Here is an 18,893-nt window from a genome sequence, read left to right as displayed (position 1 = left end):
GCTGCTTTTTCTAAGGACATACCTGGGCAAAAGGGTAGTCCAGGCCCTCTCAGACAAGCCCTGGTTTTATCGTTTAAGAGAAGCGGTCCACAGCTTTCTCCGCTAGCTTTGCTGTTGCTGCTTCGCCCATGGCCTCGCGGCGGTCCATCGACCCAACCCAAAATCACTACGGAGGGAAGTCAGGAGGAACTGGAGGAGGCAAACTGTGCCCGCACTAAGCACATAAGAAGAGCTGGGCAGACGCCAGCTCGTGCTGGGTCATCGCCAGTCACTGCTGAAGGATCACGTGTTGTGCAAAGTCCGTGTGATGAAATGAAAGAAAGGTCAGCGAAGGTTCTCAAGTATCCAGGTAGAGCTGTCCGGAAGTTGAGTCGTGGCAAGTGTGTGGTTTTTTTTCTTTCTTTCTTTCTTGTGGGCTCAAGATATTTCACTGCTACGTTTCAAATCCAAAAAGAGAGAGAAAAAAAGTCCAATTTCCAGACGGAAATAACTCTTTTCACCTCAAAAAAATCAGACAGACTCATATCTGGCTGGCCTCGGTGAGTGTCAAAGAAGATAGCTTACACCATGATCAAATAGTGGAGCCTTGGTGGAGCAGTGGCTTCAACTGGTGCAGAATGCACCTGGCGAGTGGTGTTGGGAGTCTCCCGATACTCCCATGTTACACCTCTGCTCCGCGAGCTGCATTGGCTGCCGGTTGCCCTCCGGGTGAGATTCAAGGTGCTGGTTATGACCTACAAAGCCCTACATGGCATGGGTCCGGATTACCTACGGCAGCACCTGCTGCCGGCGTCAACCTCCCTCCGTCCAGTGCGCTCCCACAGAGAGGGCCTCCTCAGGGTGCCTCCGATCAGAGAATGTCGATTGGTGGCCCCCAGGGGGAGGGCCTTCTCTGTGGGGGTGCCAGACCTATGGAACTGCTTGCCGGTTGAGCTCCGGATGGCCCCCGGCCTTCGCTCCTTCCGGCGCGATTTAAAAACTTATTTATTTGAACAATCTGGCCTGGTTTGATGGGTTTAGGGTTGGATCTAATTTTAACATAGTTTTAATCATTGTATTATATTGGGCATGATTATTTACCGTAATTCTTTTAACTTCTTTTAACTTTTGTATTTATATTCTGATATTTATTGCCCTGTACACCGCCCTGAGTGCTTCGGGAGAAGGGCGGTATAAAAATTTAATAAATAATAATAATAATAATAATGCCTCCTTAAGTAACACCAGCTGCCTGCAATTAGTGCAGGTTCGAGTCCCACCAGGCTCAAGGTTGACTCAGCCTTCCATCCTTCCGAGGTAGGTAAAATGAGGACCCAGATTGTTGGGGGCAATAAGCTGACTTTGTAAAAATGCCGCTGGGGGGGGGGGGCGAAAGCCCTAATAAGCAGGCATATGCATAGAATGAAGGCTATGTGCTAAGCACATTGATTTGTGCTTCTTAGATTGTAAGCCGCCCTGAGTCTTCGGAGAAGGGCGCGATATAAATGGGATTAAAAAAAAATTATACTTCGGAATCATCAAAGGCCGTTTTGTTAGAATTAAAACAACAGGCACAGTCTTAAAACGTGTTAAAGGGAATAATTTTAAAAATGCCACAGAAAAACAAGGACTGAGGGCAGGGCTACCTCAGGCAGATGCGTCCTTGGGAAGCCTCTTGTGAAACAGGGAATGGGTAGGTGGGCTCAACGGTTCTGCAGGGCTTTCCAGAGTCAATCAAACGAGCTGCTGAGAAATATTTCTGCACTGAGAAAAGGACTTTGGCTTAATGTCATGGTTCCGACAGAAGAAACTCTTCAAAGAACTTCAAGGCATTGTTTACCTTAAAGAATCTTTATTCGAGAAGCATAGCAATCAGCACTTACATAGTCAAAGCCAAAATCTGGATTCCCCTCCCCTGAGCACATAGTGTTGTTGTTGTTGTTAGCTGCAAAGTCATGTCCGACCCATCGCGACCCTATGGACAACGTTCCTCCAGGCCTTCCTGTCCTCTACCATCTTCTGGAGTCCCTTTAAGCTCACGCCTACAGCTTCAGTGACTCCATCCAGCCACCTCATTCTCTGTCGTCCCCTTCTTCTCTTGCCCTCAACCTTTCCCAGCATGAGGCTCTTCTCCAGTGAGTCCTCATTAGCTGGCCAAAGTATTTGAGTTTTAGCTTCAGGATCTGGCCTTCTAAAGAGCAGTCAGGATTGATCTCCTCTAGGACTGACCGGTTTGATCGCCTTGCAGTCCAAGGGACTCGCAGGAGTCTTCTCCAGCACCATAGTTCAAAGGCCTCAATTAATTCTTTGGCGCTCAGCCTTTCTTATGGTCCAACTTTCACTGCCATACATTGCAACTGGGAAGACCATAGCCTTGACTATACACACTTTTGTTGGCAGGGTGATGTCTCTGGTTTTTAGTGTGCTGTCTAGATTTGCCATGGCTTTCCTCCCCAGGAGCAAGCGTCTTTTAATTTCTTGGCTCCAGTCCCCGTCTGCGGTGATCTGGGACCCCAGGAAAATAAAATCTGTCACTACCTCCGTTTCTTCCCCATCTATTTGCCAGGAACTGAGAGGGCCGGATGCCATGATCACATAGTATCAAAGCACAATTCCCTCCTCTAATTTACAGTCAAATATCACATTCTCCAATTAGTTTTGAAATGCGGGCTTTCCCTCCAATTCTCCAACCGGCCAATTCTCACCATCTCTTATTTCAATAACCTTGGTTCACACACTAGTTACAGCGTTGTTATTCTAACTCTAATTCTAAGAGTAAAACGGAAGAAGGAAAATGGTTGCATCTCCATACGTTGTCAAAGCAAAAAACCTCCGATGTTAGCAGCGCTGACAGGACCGCTCTCAACGGCGTTTGAGATTGCCCGATTCAAAAACACCGGGGCCATGTCTTCCTGTGCCCAAAATTGTTTGGTGGGCTGCTCTGGTGCGTTAAATGTCAACTGGCACTATTCTGCAACCACAGACTAAAATATAAGGACATTAAAAACAAAACACAGGGAAGGTTCACTTAAAATCAGCACATCCTTAAGAGAAGGAGAACAAACCAAGAGAAAGCCAATGGGGAGGACTGAGTCACTCACTGACAAGGCATAAAAACAACAGCCCAAAACCTGGCAACTTCAGAAATTGCCAAAAGCTAATCTATTGGGGGGGGGGAAGGTAACTAAATCATAACAGTCCCGCTTGGCACGTATCTAGTACTATATGACTAAGCCAGATAATTCTTAAGACACAGCCAATGTAGAAAAATGCATTTTTGTCTCCACCGGCCTTCAACAAGGCACTTTGAAGACTGAAAGCTGAAAATGTGTAAGGGGTGCACTATTATTCCTAGACCAGGGGTAGGCAACCCTTGGCTCTTTTATGACTTGTGGACTTCAACTCCCAGAATTCCTGAGCCAGCATGGCTCAGCTTGGAAACCTCTCCCTTTCCCCTCAGTGTGGCTGGCTCAGGAATTCTGGGAGTTGAAGTCCACGAGTCATAAAAGAGCCAAGGTTGCCTACCTCTTCAACTGGAAACCAGGCTCATTATTTCCCTTTGTAATTCTTCCCCGATGTCAGAAATAAAGTATTGTTCTAAAAAAATCCCAATGAATGAAACCAAATACAGGTAGTCCTCGACTTATGACAACGGAGCCCCAAATTAAACGCTAACTAAGACACTGCAAAATGGAGTGCCTAGAAGCATGGCATCTTATGAAAGTCCTGTAAAATTAAACACTGCCCAGTAACAGTTAAAACTCCAACACAGATCTTGCTTGCTAACAGGGAGAATAAATTTCCTGCCCGAATCAAGTAGCTTCTAATTCAAATGCTTTATATTTACTTTGCCAAGAACAGTAAGCCAACTGGGCAACAATGAGGTGTATAAATATAAATAAGAGCGCCTTGATGGAACAGGCCAAGACCCATCTTCTCTTTAATTTAATTTTAATTCTAACAGGTTCTGATCTTCTGTTCTAACAGATTCTGATCTTCTGATTTTGTTAAATTCTCTTAGTCCAGCAATCAAGTACAAACAAACCCACCTTCACCATTTTTGCTCTAGAAGTGGGGTTTGTAGATATGCTGCCCAGTTCATTAGATCTCCTTCCATTATATATTCAAGAGGGACAGTGTTTAATATTCATGTTGTTGTTGTTAGTTGCGAAGTCGTGTCCGACCCATAGGGCTGTAGGTCTACACACACAGGTTGTATATAGTATGCTTAGGTGTGTGTCGTGTATGTGTTCACTTTGAGATCGGGCAACTAAATTTCACTGTTGATGTGTGTCGTTGTGCCCACAGTAAAAAAAAAGGACAATAAAGGTTATCTTATCTTTACAGACCTCAAGGACTTAGGTAAAGGTAAAGGTTCCCCACACATGCGTGCTAGTCGTTTCCAACTCTAGGGGCCGGTGCTCATCTCCGTTTCAAAGCCAAAGAGCCAGCCCTTGTCCGAGGACGTCTCCGTGGTCATGTGGCCAGCATGACTAGATGCCAAAGGCGCACGGAACGCTGTTACCTTCCCACCGTAGTGGTCCCTATTTTTCTACCTGCAATTTTACGTGCTTTTGAACTGCTAGGTTGGCAGAAGCTGGGACGAGTAACAGGCGCTCACTCTGTTACGCGGCACTCGGGATTCGACCCGCCAAACTGCCGACCATCTGATCGACAAGCTCAGTGTCCTAACCCACTGAGCCACCACGTCCCCCATTAAATTATCCCATCCCTTCTTAAGGCCAGTGGCCACCATCACATTTTGTAGTAATAATTTGGTAAAAAGCAAGTTAATTATGTCCTGCATGAAAAAAAAAGTTCCTCATGGTGTGCATGGGTGGGTCTGAAAGAAGCCAATCCGTGGGCTGAACTAGCCTTAAAAATCCTAATTTAATAATTACATTAAAACAGAGCAATTTCACATGGAGACATCAGCTCTCACACTGTTCCTCCTATATGGTTACAATGAGTTTGGAAGTTTTTCTGTTTTCCCATAACTTATCAGTCTTCTCGTTTAGAATTATCTTTGTTGGATTCATACACTGTCGCTCTTTATACAGCTACATAGTTTCTTTGATATTAGTATCACATTTTTAAAAACGCAACACTCTGACTTATTCCAGATATGTCCCACAGATCTGGAGGACGCCCAGGGAATTTTGCAAAACGTAGTTTCCAAATTTGGTATACTTTTTAAACTAACATTATTAATGTCAACCACAGCTTTTGGACCACGTTACCCAGGAAATTGGAATTAACATAAAAATACTCTCAGCCACATAACAAAAGGAAAAGCATGCAAGTGTAAGACACACACGCACACACCCTCACTTCTACTCATTACCAGCTGCACTAAAAGAATGATGTTGGAACTCAAACACTGTTTAAAATGACCCTGGTTTATATAAACTATGAAAACGAAGGCCACATATCTAGAAAAAATGTTGATGTTCTTATTCGGCAGGGCTTGTACTTTTATATTTCCGCCACAGTACAAATTATTCTGGAAGGGGGAGAACCGGAAATATTTGACCATTTCATGATTAGCACCTATTACATTTATATAGGTCAGGGCTAGGCAACCTTGGCTCTTTTATGACTCGTGGACTTCAACTCCCAGAATTCCTGAGCTAGCATGGCTCAGCTTGGAAACTTCTCCCTTTTCCCTCAGCGTGGCTGGTTCAGGAATGCTGGGAGTTGAAGTCCACGAGTCATAAAAGAGAAAGGGTTGCCTACCCTGGCCTAGGCCGCTTTATGACTCATGGACTTCAGCTCCCAGAATTCCTGAGCCAGCATGGCTCAGCTTGGAAACTTCTCCCTTTTCCCTCAGCATGCCTGGCTCAGGAATTCTGGGAGTTGAAGTCCACGAGTCATAAAAGAGAAAGGGTTGCCTACCCTGGCCTAGGCCGCTTTTATGACTCGTGGACTTCAACTCCCAGAATTCCTGAGGCGGCATGGCTCAGCTTGGAAACCTCTCCCTTTCCCCTCAGCGTGGCTGGCTCAGGAATTCTGGGAGTTGAAGTCCACGAGTCATGAAAGAGCCAAGGGTTGCCTACCCCTGATATAGGTTGATATATACAGTTTATCGTCCATACTTTGCTGCTAAAGACGGTCCTGGCTTACAAGAGCTGGATAAAAGAAGCCAATCAAAAAAGCCACAACACTCGTCTCTATTAGCGTCACTTAAATGACATTGAGAGCAATTGTTCAAAATGGCCTGAGTGATAATTTTTCTATTGACTTATCCTTGGTGCCAGCCCAAAACACCCTAAGGTGTACTGTAACAAAAATGACAACTAGTATTTATTTACCTTTGCCTATTTCATTTAATTGACAGAGAGGCTTTCTGTTCTGAAGGGCATCTCCCTAATTTTAAAATATATATTATAAATATCCTAACAATGCAGAAAGCAGATTCTATCACTGCTGTCCATATCCTGCAAGAGGCAGGAGCCATAGGGAATACAAAGCACGGCAAATCTATAAAGGAGCCGCCAAATTGTCACATTCATTATGCTGAGATGACACGACATTGATCACTGCGATCTGACTCTTGATGGGTGGGTAATGTGTATACAGGCACGTGTGTATTAAACGAAGCCGAAGAATATTGAATTATCACGGTAGATCTCAAAACAACTAAGGTCCAATCACAAGCACGGTCATGAAGTAATGTATGGCTACTGTCAGAAAATAAGGCTCTTCCCCTAATTCAATCAAGAAAAATACAAAGGAATGAAAACTTGCGCTGAGGAACGAGAATGAGAATGCCCGAAAAAAATTTTTTTCAAAAAACATTTGACGTCAACAACTTAAATCAGGGCTTTTCAACCAGTGGTACAGGTACCACCTGTGGTACATGGGCACCTGGCAGGTGGTACGTGACCATCCTAGAAAAGTGGTAGCGGGGGAGGGGAATGAGCTGAACCGGTGGCAGCACCGCACAAGCCTGAGCGAGACACGGCTGGAGCTGCACGGCTGTCAGGGCTCAGCGGAAGCGCCAGGATCAGCGCCAGGATCCAGCTGGAGCTCGGTGCCGATCCCGGTGCTTCTGCTGAGCCCAGAAGAAGCACCGATCAGCTGAAATGTTGCAGCATCTCCAGGGTCTTGTGATTTACATTCAGATGCTTGGCAACTGATTCGTACTGTATTTATGACGGTCACAGTGTCACAGGGCCATGTGAAGTGACCAAAACCTGCTGCAACCACACAGCGGGGGGGGGGGGAATAAAAACAAAAAAAACCCCACCCCACTTCCAATCCTCAACAGAAATGCTCACAACAGTGAAAACCTCGGACTGGAGGAAGAGCGCCGCTGGGCGGGCAGGCAGGTGTCTTGCTCGGCTGTGGCTTGGGCACTTTTTTCAGTGCCATTGTAACTTCAAACAGTGACTAAGTGAACTGTTATAAGTCAAGGACTACCTGTACTTCGTCACTTTTTTCCTTTTGGGGGGGCGGGTCATCAAGTTTTTGACACCTTGCTAGGCGACTGGTGGTACTCGGATGTTGCCATATCCTAAAAGTGGTGCAATGGGTGAAAAGGTTGAAAAGCCCTGAATTAAATGACAACAAATTAAATGCATATCAAAAATGAGAATCCAGCCTAAGGTGATGCTTAGACCCCTGGATTACAGGAAAACAAGAGGAGTTCTAAAATTGTCAAGAAAAGCATACCAAAGTCAACTAAATATTTTATTTGTTTGCAGTTTCTCAATTGGGGATTTTAGAAAGGGAGTTTGCGTGAAAATAAGATGCAGTTGAAGCTTGCCGAAAAATTGAAAGAGGACAAGTTCCTAGGTCCACATGGAAGTCACCCAGGAACTGTAAAAGAATGCAAATGTGAAATTATTTATCTTTTAACAAAAACATGTGGCATGTCTTTAAGATCAGCTGTTGTAGCAGAGGACTGGACAGTGGCCAATGTAACATCTTTTTTTTTTAAGGGATCAAGGGAGGATGCAGGAAATTACTGGCTTCTTATCTTAACGTTCACTCCTCTAAATTGGTAAAAGCATTATATAACAAAAGTGTCAGGATAAACATACACACAAAAACTTCTGCAAAAATAATTTAAGAGTTCTCTGACCATGCTGACAAGAGCCAGTGGACACACTGATCCAATCAATTATGTTTTATGAGGCTTTTAAGGGCTTTTCATGAATATCTCCCAGAAAACTTAACAACAATGGAACAAGAAGAAAATTATTGTGTTACTTGGTAACTGGTTAAAGAAGAAAAAAGTCGATTAGGAATAAATGGATAGTTCTTGCAATGGGTGAACGCATACACAGAGTGGAATTGTTTAGTAGTGGATCAATACATTAATTTATTCTCACATCATCTGCAGCTAGAGGAAGGAAGGAAGGAAGGAAGGAAGGAAGGAAGGAAGGAAGGAAGGAAGGAAGGAAGGTTCTGTAAGACCTCTTTCATGTGGGAGAATGAACATGTAAACCAATGCAAAGCGATATATTTGGGGTAAAAATAATTTAGGTTCCTATGCATGCTGATATGATCTGATTTTAAAGTGATGAGAGAGCAGGGCATATACCACATCTCAAAAGTGATCTTCAAAAGTTTGAAAAAGGGCAGAAAATAAAATCAAAATTATCCAAGCTAAGCGATCAAGGTGTATTGTGGTGCTGACTGACTACAATGTGTTTCATCAGATTGTACTCCAAAGGAGTTTATGCCGTGTCTTTTAAGTACCATAAAGCTGCTAATTTTGCTGCAACCCTCTTTTGTAACAGACTTGACAGCTAACACAAATTTCTGCTCAGCTTCCAATCCAGAATTCACATCTAACACTGGATGTCATAGGAATAACTTTAGCACAACTTCAATCTTTTGAAGAAACGAAATAAAACAAACCAAAAAAGCCTTTTTTTTCAATATGAAATGTTTCCTACACGTTGTTATATACATCCTAACAGTAGGTGGCAGCACTTAGCCTATCTTGCCTGATCTAAAAAGAAAAAAAAGAAAAGAAAACTAAACAGGGTTGAACCTGCTTAATATGTGGAAAGAAGACCACCAGGACATGCCAGGTGCATGGGCGTAACAAGCTGATTTTACACGTACACACACAGACACACACACACACAAAACATACAAAGACGACATCTGAAAACAGCTTCCCTGTTTGGGATGGATGGATCCCAGGAGTCAAGCTTAACTCTCAGGAAGCTTGGACTTCCTTTACTTTGAAAAACAATCTCTGAAGTCCACAGTGGCCTGTAGCCTGGGGCTCAAGCTTCATCTTCCACCATCCTGGTAAATTTTCTACAAAAACAATCTGCATTCCAGCTCATTGGCGACACACACACACACACACACACACACACACACACACACGCCAATCCGTTTCCTGGGGTTGAATTCCACAACTTTCCAGGGTGTCTTCCTGTTGATCATGCAAGGCGAACCCTTCGCAGGACTGTTTGTCTCATTCCAACTTTGCTGGAGAGAAACTCCAGCAAGGTGCCAAAGCAAAGATGCCCAGCGGTGCTGGTGTGTGTTGTTGTGCCTTCCCTTCTGCCGAAGGCCACGGCTACTGCTCCCAGCCACCCACCCACCCACCGCGGGGGGGCTGCAGGTGTTGATGTTCATTGCCCCTCCTTCTCTTCCCTCCCACCCCTCACCCTCCCCAAAAAATGACATTCCTGCCCAGGAAACGTCTTGTAAAAGATGCTCCCAGCAACTTGGAAGCTGGGTTCAGAAGCCTGGAGGGAGAAGCCTCAGTGGCGCACTGCTGTTGCTGGGGCTGCTGCTGCTGCTGCTGCTGTTGAGCCTACACACACACACACACACACACACACACACACACACACACACCTCCCAACTGCACAGGGTCCCCCGCAAAAAGAGAAGCAGGAGCAAAAGGTCCCTCACTGGGCAGAAGTCAAGGGGCTGGTGGGGAAAGGCAAAAAAGCAGCGGCAGGACTAGGTGAAAAAAAAGGCCCTCCTTTGAAGAAAGGCAGGGGGGGGGGAAACCGACCCAGGTATCGTGCAAGACCCCATTTGCATAGGAGCAGTCATGGCAATGGGGAAACCCGGAACAGGCACTGCCAGTCCTGCAAAGGATCTTTCAGACAAGCACAAGGGATTAATTATCCATCCACCCACCCAATCCATCCATCCATCATCTGTACTCTCTCTCTCTCTCTCTCTCTCTCTCTCTATCTCTTATCTACATATATCTATATCTATCTCTTATCAATTTCTATTTCTTATGTATCTCTATCTATCATCCATCTATTTATCTATCATCTGCAATGTCTATTTCTCTTTATCTACCTACCTATCTACCTTCTCTATCTTTTCTATCATCTCTTCTGTTTGTTTGTCTATTTATCTATGATCTATCTATCTATGTATCACTTATCTATTATATCTATCACTTATCTACTACAGTATAGCTATTTATCCATCTATCAATCATCTATTATATCTATCACTTATCTACTATATCTATCTATCTATCTATCATCTATCTATCTATCTATCTATCTATCTATCTATCTATCTATCAATTATCTACTATATCTATCACTTATCTACTATATCTGTCAGTCCATCTATCTATCTATCACTTATCTACTCTATCTATCTATCTATCTATCTATCTATCTATCTATCTATCTACCTACCTACCTACCTAAACTTAACTTCTGTATTTATTATATGTTACTGTTGTTAGCCGCCCTGAGTCCTTCGGGAGATAGGGCGGCATATAAATCCCAATAAATAAATAAATAAATAAATAAATAAATAAATAAATAAATAAATAAATAAATAAATAAATAAATAAATAAATAAATATCACTTATCTACTATATCTATCACTTATCTACTATATCTATCTATCCATCTAGCTATCTAGCTATCACTTATCTACTCTATCACTTATCTACTATATCTAACTATCCATCTATCTATCTATCACTTATCTACTCTATCACTTATCTACTATATCTATCTATCCATCTATCTATCTATCTATCTATCTATCTATCTATCACTTATCTACTCTAACTATCTATCCTGCTCAAAAAAATAAAGGGAACACTTAAACAACACAATGTCCTGTATTTAATAGTAGGATGTCTTATCTTGTGTTCCCTTTATTTTTTTTTCTGAGCAGTATATCTATCTAATCTATCATCTCCAATGTCTGCCTGTCTGTCTACCAGGAACCAGCTCTTTCTTCCCTACACCGTTCCCTTCACTTCCCCTCCCATCCCTCCTGCCAGCCCGGTCACCCACCCACCCCGCAACTCATCCCGACACGCAACACCCGTGTCCGGTCATCCTTCGGGGAACAAAGGACCATCCAGCAGTGCCCCGAATTAACCCTCTCCCACCCTTCGCGGCGGCTGTTCCTCTCCCCCCCACCCACACACACACACAAAGACACACAAACACACGGACACGCATCCGCATCCCCCGCCTGGTCCGGGCCCCGCTCGCCGCCGCGCGTGACGTGGCAGCCGCGTCCGGTGCACACGTCGCCCAGACACGTGTCCGCCCACCCGGCCGCCGCTTAGCTCACCGGTTGCCAGCGGGCGCCTCTCGGCGGAAGCCTTGGCCGGGCTGCCTCGCTTGTCCCCCGACGGGCAGCGTTCGGCCGGCGGAGCGGGGACGGTCAGGGCCACCTCCGCCTGGGGCGACGGCGACGACGGCGGCGGGAGCAGCAGCAGGAGCAGCAGCAGCAGCAGCGGCGGCGGCCAGAGGAGCCGCCTGAGCCGCCCGCCTGAGCCGCCCGCGGGTGCCGGGGGGCCGGGGGAGTTCATCGGGGCGGCGGAGCCGGCACCCTCCAGCTCCGCAATGGGCGCCCTCCCGGCGGAGCCCGCCAGCCAGCCGGCGCGCGCCGCCTCGCCGCCCCGCCCACCGCCCCCGCCTCGCCCCGCCCCGCCCCCTCGCTCGCTCGCTCGCTCGCGGCGGTTGCGGCGGTGGCCGCTCGCGCCGCGGCCGGGCGACGCGCAGGCGCCCGACTCCTCCAGCCGCAGCCTCGCTAGCCCGCCGGGCATGCGCAGCCGGCTCAAGCGACGCCGCCCGAAGCGGCTTTCGCCCTGCTGCCCGCACTTCCCCTCCCTCCTCGGGGTTTCGTTCGCTCGCTCGCTCGCTCGCCTGAGAAGGAAAGGGAAGGGAAGGGAAGGAAAGGAAAGGAATTAGGGAGGAAGGGAGGGAGGAGAAACAGGAGACAGAAAGGATGGAAGGAAGAAGGAAGGAAGGAAGGAAGGAAGGAAGGAAGGGGAATTAGGGAGGGAGGAAGGAAGGAAGGAAGGAGAAACAGGAGACACAAAGGAAGGAAGGAAGGAAGGGGAATTAGGGAGGGAGGAAGGAAGGAGAAACAGGAGACAGGAAGGAAGGAAGGGAGGGAGGGGAATTAGGGAGGAAGGAAGGAAGGAAGGAGAAACAGACAGGAAGGAAGGAAGGAAGGAAGGAAGGGGAATTAGGGAGGGAGGGAGGGAGGGAGGAAGGAAGGAGAAACAGGAGACACAAAGGAAGGAAGGAAGGAAGGGGAATTAGGGAGGGAGGGAGGAAGGAAGGAAGGAAGGAAGGAAGGAGAAACGAGACACAAAGGAAGGGAGGGAGGGGAATTAGGGAGGGAGGAAGGGAGAGAAGGAAGGAAGGAAGGAAGGGGAATTAGAGAGGAAGGGAGGGAGGGGAATTAGGGAGGGAGGAAGGAAGGAAAGGGAATTAGGGAGGGAGGGAGGGAGGAAGGAAGGAAGGAGAAACAAGAGACACAAAGGAAGGAAGGAAGGGGAATTAGGGAGGGAGGGAGGGAGGAAGGAAGGAAGGAAGGAGAAACGAGACACAAAGGAAGGGAGGGAGGGAGGGGAATTAGGGATGGAGGAAGGGAGAGAAGGAAGGAAGGAAGGAAGGGGAATTAGAGAGGAAGGGAGGGAGGGAGAGGAATTAGGGAGGGAGGAAGGAAGGAAAGGGAATTAGGGAGGGAGGGAAGGAAGGAAGGACTGGGAGGGGGTATTCTTCGTGCAGAGGGATGCAAGGTACAGTGTGGGGAGAGCGTGGTAGGGAAGTGTCATTTGCAATTGGGCTGACAAGACAGAGCTCTCCCCCTTTATATGTATACATCCAAAGTAGACTGTGTTGCTTCCCTGGGTCATATATGCCTGTGCATTTGGATGTATACATACTTTTTTTGTCATATTAATGACAAAATCTCATTTTGGTGTGTGCTCATTAATGTACATTTAAAGTGATAATAAAGATACCATTCTATTCCACATTTTCTATTCCATTCTGTTGTTCTGTTCTGTCCTATTCTATCCTATCCCATTCCATTTATTCTATTCTATTCTATCCTATCCTATCACATTCTATTCTATTCCATTCTATTCTATTGTATTCCCACTCTCCTATTCTATTCTATTCTATTCTATCCCATTCCATTTATTCCATCCTATCCTATCCTATCCCATTCCATTTATTCTATTCTATCCTATCCTATCCTATCACATTCTATTCTATTCCATTCTATTCTATTCTATTCCATTCCATTCTATTCTATTCTATTCTATTCCATTCTATTCTATTCTATTCCATTCTATTCTAGTCTAGTTTATTCCCACTCTTCTATTCCCACTCTCCTCTCCTATTCTATTTTCTATTCTATTCTATTCTATTCTATTCTATTCTATTCTATTCTATTCTATTCTATTCTATCCCATTCCATTTATTCCATCCTATCCTATCCTAGAGGGACACGGTGGCTCAGTGGGTTAGGATGCTGACCTTGTTGATCAGAAGGTCGGCAGTTTGGCGGGTCGAATCCCGAGTGCCGCGTAGCAGAGTGAGCGCCTGTTACTCATCCCAGCTTCTGCCAACCTATCAGTTCGAAAGCACGTAAAAAGGCAAGTAGAAAAATAGGGACCACTACGGTGGGAAGGTAACAGCGTTCCGTGCGTCTTTGGTGTCTAGTCATGCTGGCCACATGACCACGGAGACGTCCTCGGACAAGCACTGGCTCTTCAGCTTTGAAACGCAGATGAGCACCGGCCCCTAGAGTCGGAAACGACTAGCACGCATGTGCGGGAGAACCTTTACCTTTATCCTATCCTATCCTATCGCATTTCATTTATTCTATTCTATCCTATCCTATCATGTCACATTTTATTCTATTCTATTCTATTCTATTCTATTCTATTCTATTCTATTCTATTCTATTCTATTCTATTCTATTCTATTCTATTCTATTCTATTCTATCCCATTCCATTTATTCCCTCCTATCCTATCCTATCCCATTTATTCTATTCCATTCCATTCCATTCCATATTTTCTATTCTGTTCCACTCCATTCTCTTTCCCTGCCCTGCTGAGCGAAGCTGTGGCAGTGCAACCGGGTGGAGATTGCCCTGCTGTGTGGAAAGTCCCGCTCGGTTCCCGCCTTCCTCCTCGCTTTGCACGGATCTGTTTGCATCCCTTAAAGGAGGGGGGGGGAAAGCAGCTGATGTTTGGGAGTGGAGGGGAAGGAAAAGTGACTTGAGTTTAATGGGACTTTCTTCCAAGGTGTTCAATTTCTCCATTAACGCACGTGGGATTTTATCTCCTTGGAGTGTGGGAAAAGGCTGCTTCTTAACTTTAAAAGCACATCCGGGAGACTTTACACTCCGGGGCAGAACGCCTTTTTAAACCTCCAAACAGAGCCTCCTTGGTCTCCATTGCAACACAAAAATTTCCTTTTACCTGCCTTTTCCATCCTGCCTGATCCCATCGGCGCTTGTAGGCTGGGTTCCCTTGAGCTTTCGCACTCCTGACTGTGCCTGGAAATATTAAGTGCCATAAAAAAGGGCTTTTCAACCAGTGGTACGGGTACCACCTGTGGTACATTGGCACCTGGCAGGTGGTACGCGACCATCCTAGAAAAGTGGTAGCGGAGGAGGGGAATGCGCTGAACCGGTGGCAGCACCGCACAAGCCTGAGCGAGAGACGGCTGGAGCTGCAGGGCTGTCAGGGCTCAGCGGAAGCGCCAGGATCAGTGCCAGCTCCAGCTGGAGCTCAGCACTGATCCTGGAACTTCTGAGCTCAGAAGAAGCACCGATCAGCTGGAATGTTGCAGCATCTCCAGGGTCTTCTGATTTACATTCAGATGCTTGGCAACTGATTCATATTCATGACGGTCACAGTGTCCAAGGGTCATGTGAAGTGACCAAAACCTGCTGCAACCACCCAGCAGATGGGGGGAGAATAAAAACCAAACACCCCTCACCCCACCCCCACTGCCAATCCTCAACAGAAATGCTCACAACAATGAAAACCTCGGACAGGAGGAAGAGCGCTGCCGGGCAGGCAGGCAGGTGTCTTGCTCGGCTGTGGCTTTGGGGGCACTTTTTTCAGCGCCATTGTAACTTCGAACACTCACTAAGCGAACTGTTGTAAGTCAAGGACTACCTGTACTTCATCACTTTTTTCCCTTTTTTTTTTTTTGCTCATCAAGTTTTTGACACCTTGCTAGGCGACTGGTGGTACTCCGATGTTGCCATATCCTAAAAGTGGCACAATGGGTGAAAAGGTTGAAAAGCCCTGCCATAAAAGAATGATGGGCTGTGCTCTCCTGCCTGGACCTCTTGTAGGATACACAAAACATTTGCTTTCCACATCCTATGGCCCCAGTTTAGCGCCTTAGCCAGTGTTGCTCAACCTCAGCAAATTTAAACTGGGTGGGGAATTCTAGGAGTTAAGATGGAAGAGATCTCCAAGGTCTTCCTTATACTATATATTATTATATTATTATTATATTATATTATATTATATTATATTATATTATATTATATTATATTATATTATATTTTATTATATTATATTATATTATATTATTATATTATATTATATTATATTATATTATATTATATTATATTATATTATATTATATTATTATATTATATTATTATATATTAATTATATTATTATATTACATTACATTACATTATATTATATTAATTATATTATATTATATTATGTTGTGTTGTGTTGTATTGTATTGTATTGTATTATATTATATTATATTATATTATATTATATTATATTATATTATATTATATTATATTATATTATATTATATTATATTATATTATATTATATTATATTATTATATTCCTTATATTATCCTGGACAAACAGTTGTCCAAGCTTTTCCTGAGAACCAATTCTGGGAGTTGAAATCCATAAGTCTTAAAACTGCCAAGGTTGGACACCCAATTTAGATCATAACATTGAGCCAGGGATAATAATAATAGAGCTGGAACGGACGCGGTGGCTCAGTGGGTTAGGATGCTGAGCTTGTCGATCAGGTCGGCAGTTTGGCGGGTTGAACAGAGATGAGCACCGGCCCCTAGAGTCGGAAACGACTAGCACGCATGTGTGGGGGAACCTTTACCTTTACCTTTACCAGAAGGGACCTTGGAAGTCTTCTAGTACAGCCCCCCCCCCGCTCAAGCAGGAGGACCTATACCATCTCTTCTTAAAAGTCTCCAGTGATGAAGTGCCCACGATTTCTGGTGGCAAGCTGTTCCACTGGTTAATTGTCCTCACTGTCAGGAAGTTTCTCCTTAATTCCAGGATGCTTCTCTCCTTGATCAGTTTCCAACCGTTGTTTCTCGTCCTTCCATCTGGGGCTTTGGAGAATAACTTGACCCCCTCATGTTTGTGGCAGCCCCTCCAATACTGGGCAGCCCCAGGGACTGCACAAGAAAATTGAGTCTATTAATGCCCCTGAGCTGAGCACAGAGGCTAAATAAATACCTGTTGTACATATTTCTTTTTCCAAAGATCACCTCGGAAGGCCAGAAGGCATGATCTCCTGAAGAATTAAGATCTAGACTCCCTCCCCCTTTTTGGACAGCACAGAAAGAAAATCACCATCAGGCTCCCCAATAAAGAGAATTCCTTTATATAAATATTAACGTTAAACATTTCCCTGGAAATGTTGGGAATTTGGTGCCTCACTCCACGAGGAGATGTCCTCAGCTCTTAACATCCAAACCAAGAAAGTGCCCTCGTGCGACATCCTATACAGGGAGTCCTCGGCTTAAAAACGTTCATTAGTGACCGTTCAAAGTTGCAACAGCGCTGAAAAAAAAGGGAATTATGGCCGTTTAACGACCATTGCATCATCCCCATAGTCCAGGGGTAGGCAATCTTGGCTCTTTTATGACTCGTGGACTTCCACTCCCAGAATTCCTGAGCCAGCATGGCTCAGCTTGGAAACTTCTCCCTTTCCCCTCAGTGTGGCTGTCTCAGGAATTCTGGGAGTTGAAGTCCACGCGTCATAAAAGAGCCAAGGTTGCCTACCCCTGCCATAGTCCCATGATCAAAATTCTAACGCTTGGCAACTGACTCACATTTATGACGGTTGAAAGGTCCTGAGGTCATGTGATCCCCGGTTTGTCACCTTCTGACAAGCAAACTCCACGGGGAAGGCAGATTTGCTTAACAACCCTCTTGCTAACTTAACGGCTGCGGTGATTCACTTAACGGCTGCGGCAAGAAAACTCACCGAACAGCTGTCTCGCTCAGCCGCAGCCATTTTGGGCTCAGCTGTGGTCTTAAGCCGAGGCAGTGGCGTAGCGTGGGGGGTGCAGGGGGGGCCGGCCGCACCGGGCGCAACATCTGGGGGGTGCATTAGATGCATTTTAATTACATCAGTATTTTCATAACAAACAATACATGTGCTTAGGGGGTAAGGGTTTCTTTAACTAATCTAGTGGAAGAGACTCGAGTGCTAAAATCCACGGGTTAGGGGGCGCAAATTACTTGCCTTGCCCCGGGTGCTGACAACCCACGCTACGCCACTGAGCCGAGGGCCACCCGTAACATAGGAAGTAGCGACCGTGCATTGCCCCTGTGCATACGTGGAGCGATTCTCTCCTTTATAAATCACTCAGACGTCAGTGTTGCTGTTCAAAGCAGGATCTCCGTAACTCCTGGCAAGCTATGAATGAGAAGACCTGAGGCCAAATTGTACCTCGTGTGCAAATTCTGTGGGCTCAGCTCAGGAGGAAAGAAACTGGTTCTGCAACGCAAAAAGAGGCTAGCCAAGCGGCAGCACACTTAATCCGTCCTTTTGTCTTCTCTTTTTAGACGCCAAAGATCAGCCCTTTCCCTACTGCGGAATATTAAAAAGTGCTCATCTTTTGTTCATTGGACTCACGTGTGTGCAAGCCGGCGGGCTACAAGTAGTCCTCAACATACGACCACAATCGAGCCCAAGTTTCTGTTGCTAAGCGAGACGTTTGTTAAGTGAGCTGGCCCCCATTTTATGACATTTCTTGGCACAGTCGGTAAGTGAACCCTGGTTCAGTGAACCTGCCCCCCCCCCCCCGGTTGACTCTGCTTGTCGGAAGGTCATAAAAGGGGAATCACGTGACACACACACACCCGGGGCACTGCAAAGGTCATAAATACAAGCCAGTCACCAAGCGTCTGAATTTTGATCACGTGAACGTGGGGATGTTGCAGCGGTTGTTAAGTGTGAAAAACGGCCATAAATCGCTTTTTTTTCCAGTGATGTAACTTCGAACGGTGACTAAATGAACTGTTGGATGTTGAGGATTACCTGTATTCACAGAATCATAGAATCACAGGGCTGGAAGGGACCTTGGAGGTCTTCTAGTCCAACCCCCTCCCCTTATACCATGTTTCCCCAAAAGTAAGGCCTACACCAACAATAAGCCCTCGCTGGATTTTTTGGGGGGTGGGCCTAATATAAGCCCTATCCCAAAAATAAGCCCTAGTTTTGGGGCGAGACACACACTAAAAAATCAAGCTAGGACAGGGGTGGGGGCGTGGATCTGCCGCACGTGCCCCACACCCACTTGCCTTGCAGCCAGGCCTCTCCTTGCCAGCCCACTTCTTCTTCTGAGGTCTCTTCTGCACCCAAGCCTGCATTTCGCAGT

At 45.7% G+C, this 18,893-nt stretch overlaps 1 protein-coding gene across 3 annotated transcripts in view; it reads right to left on the bottom strand.

Annotated features, from left to right (window-relative positions):
• The window catches only part of STIM2 (stromal interaction molecule 2), an 84,000-nt gene extending 72,146 nt beyond the window's left edge, over positions 1-11,854 (bottom strand). For 2 of the 3 annotated variants that reach the window (XM_081332634.1, XM_081332636.1), the window contains exon 1: positions 11,528-11,854. In XM_081332634.1, coding sequence (XP_081188760.1) covers positions 11,528-11,768 — 241 coding nt within the window. In that variant the 5' untranslated portion in view covers positions 11,769-11,854. The remainder of the gene's footprint in view (positions 1-11,527) is intronic. The other variant, XM_081332635.1, reaches the window with a different exon arrangement.
• Positions 11,855-18,893: the final 7,039 nt, after the last annotated feature.

The sequence above is a fragment of the Vipera berus genome (assembly GCF_964194415.1).
Source record: "Vipera berus genome assembly, chromosome: 7".
Taxonomy (NCBI): Eukaryota; Metazoa; Chordata; class Lepidosauria; order Squamata; family Viperidae; genus Vipera; species Vipera berus.
The sequence above is the reverse complement of the archived record's forward strand: the minus strand, read 5'-3'. Positions and strand labels throughout refer to the sequence as shown.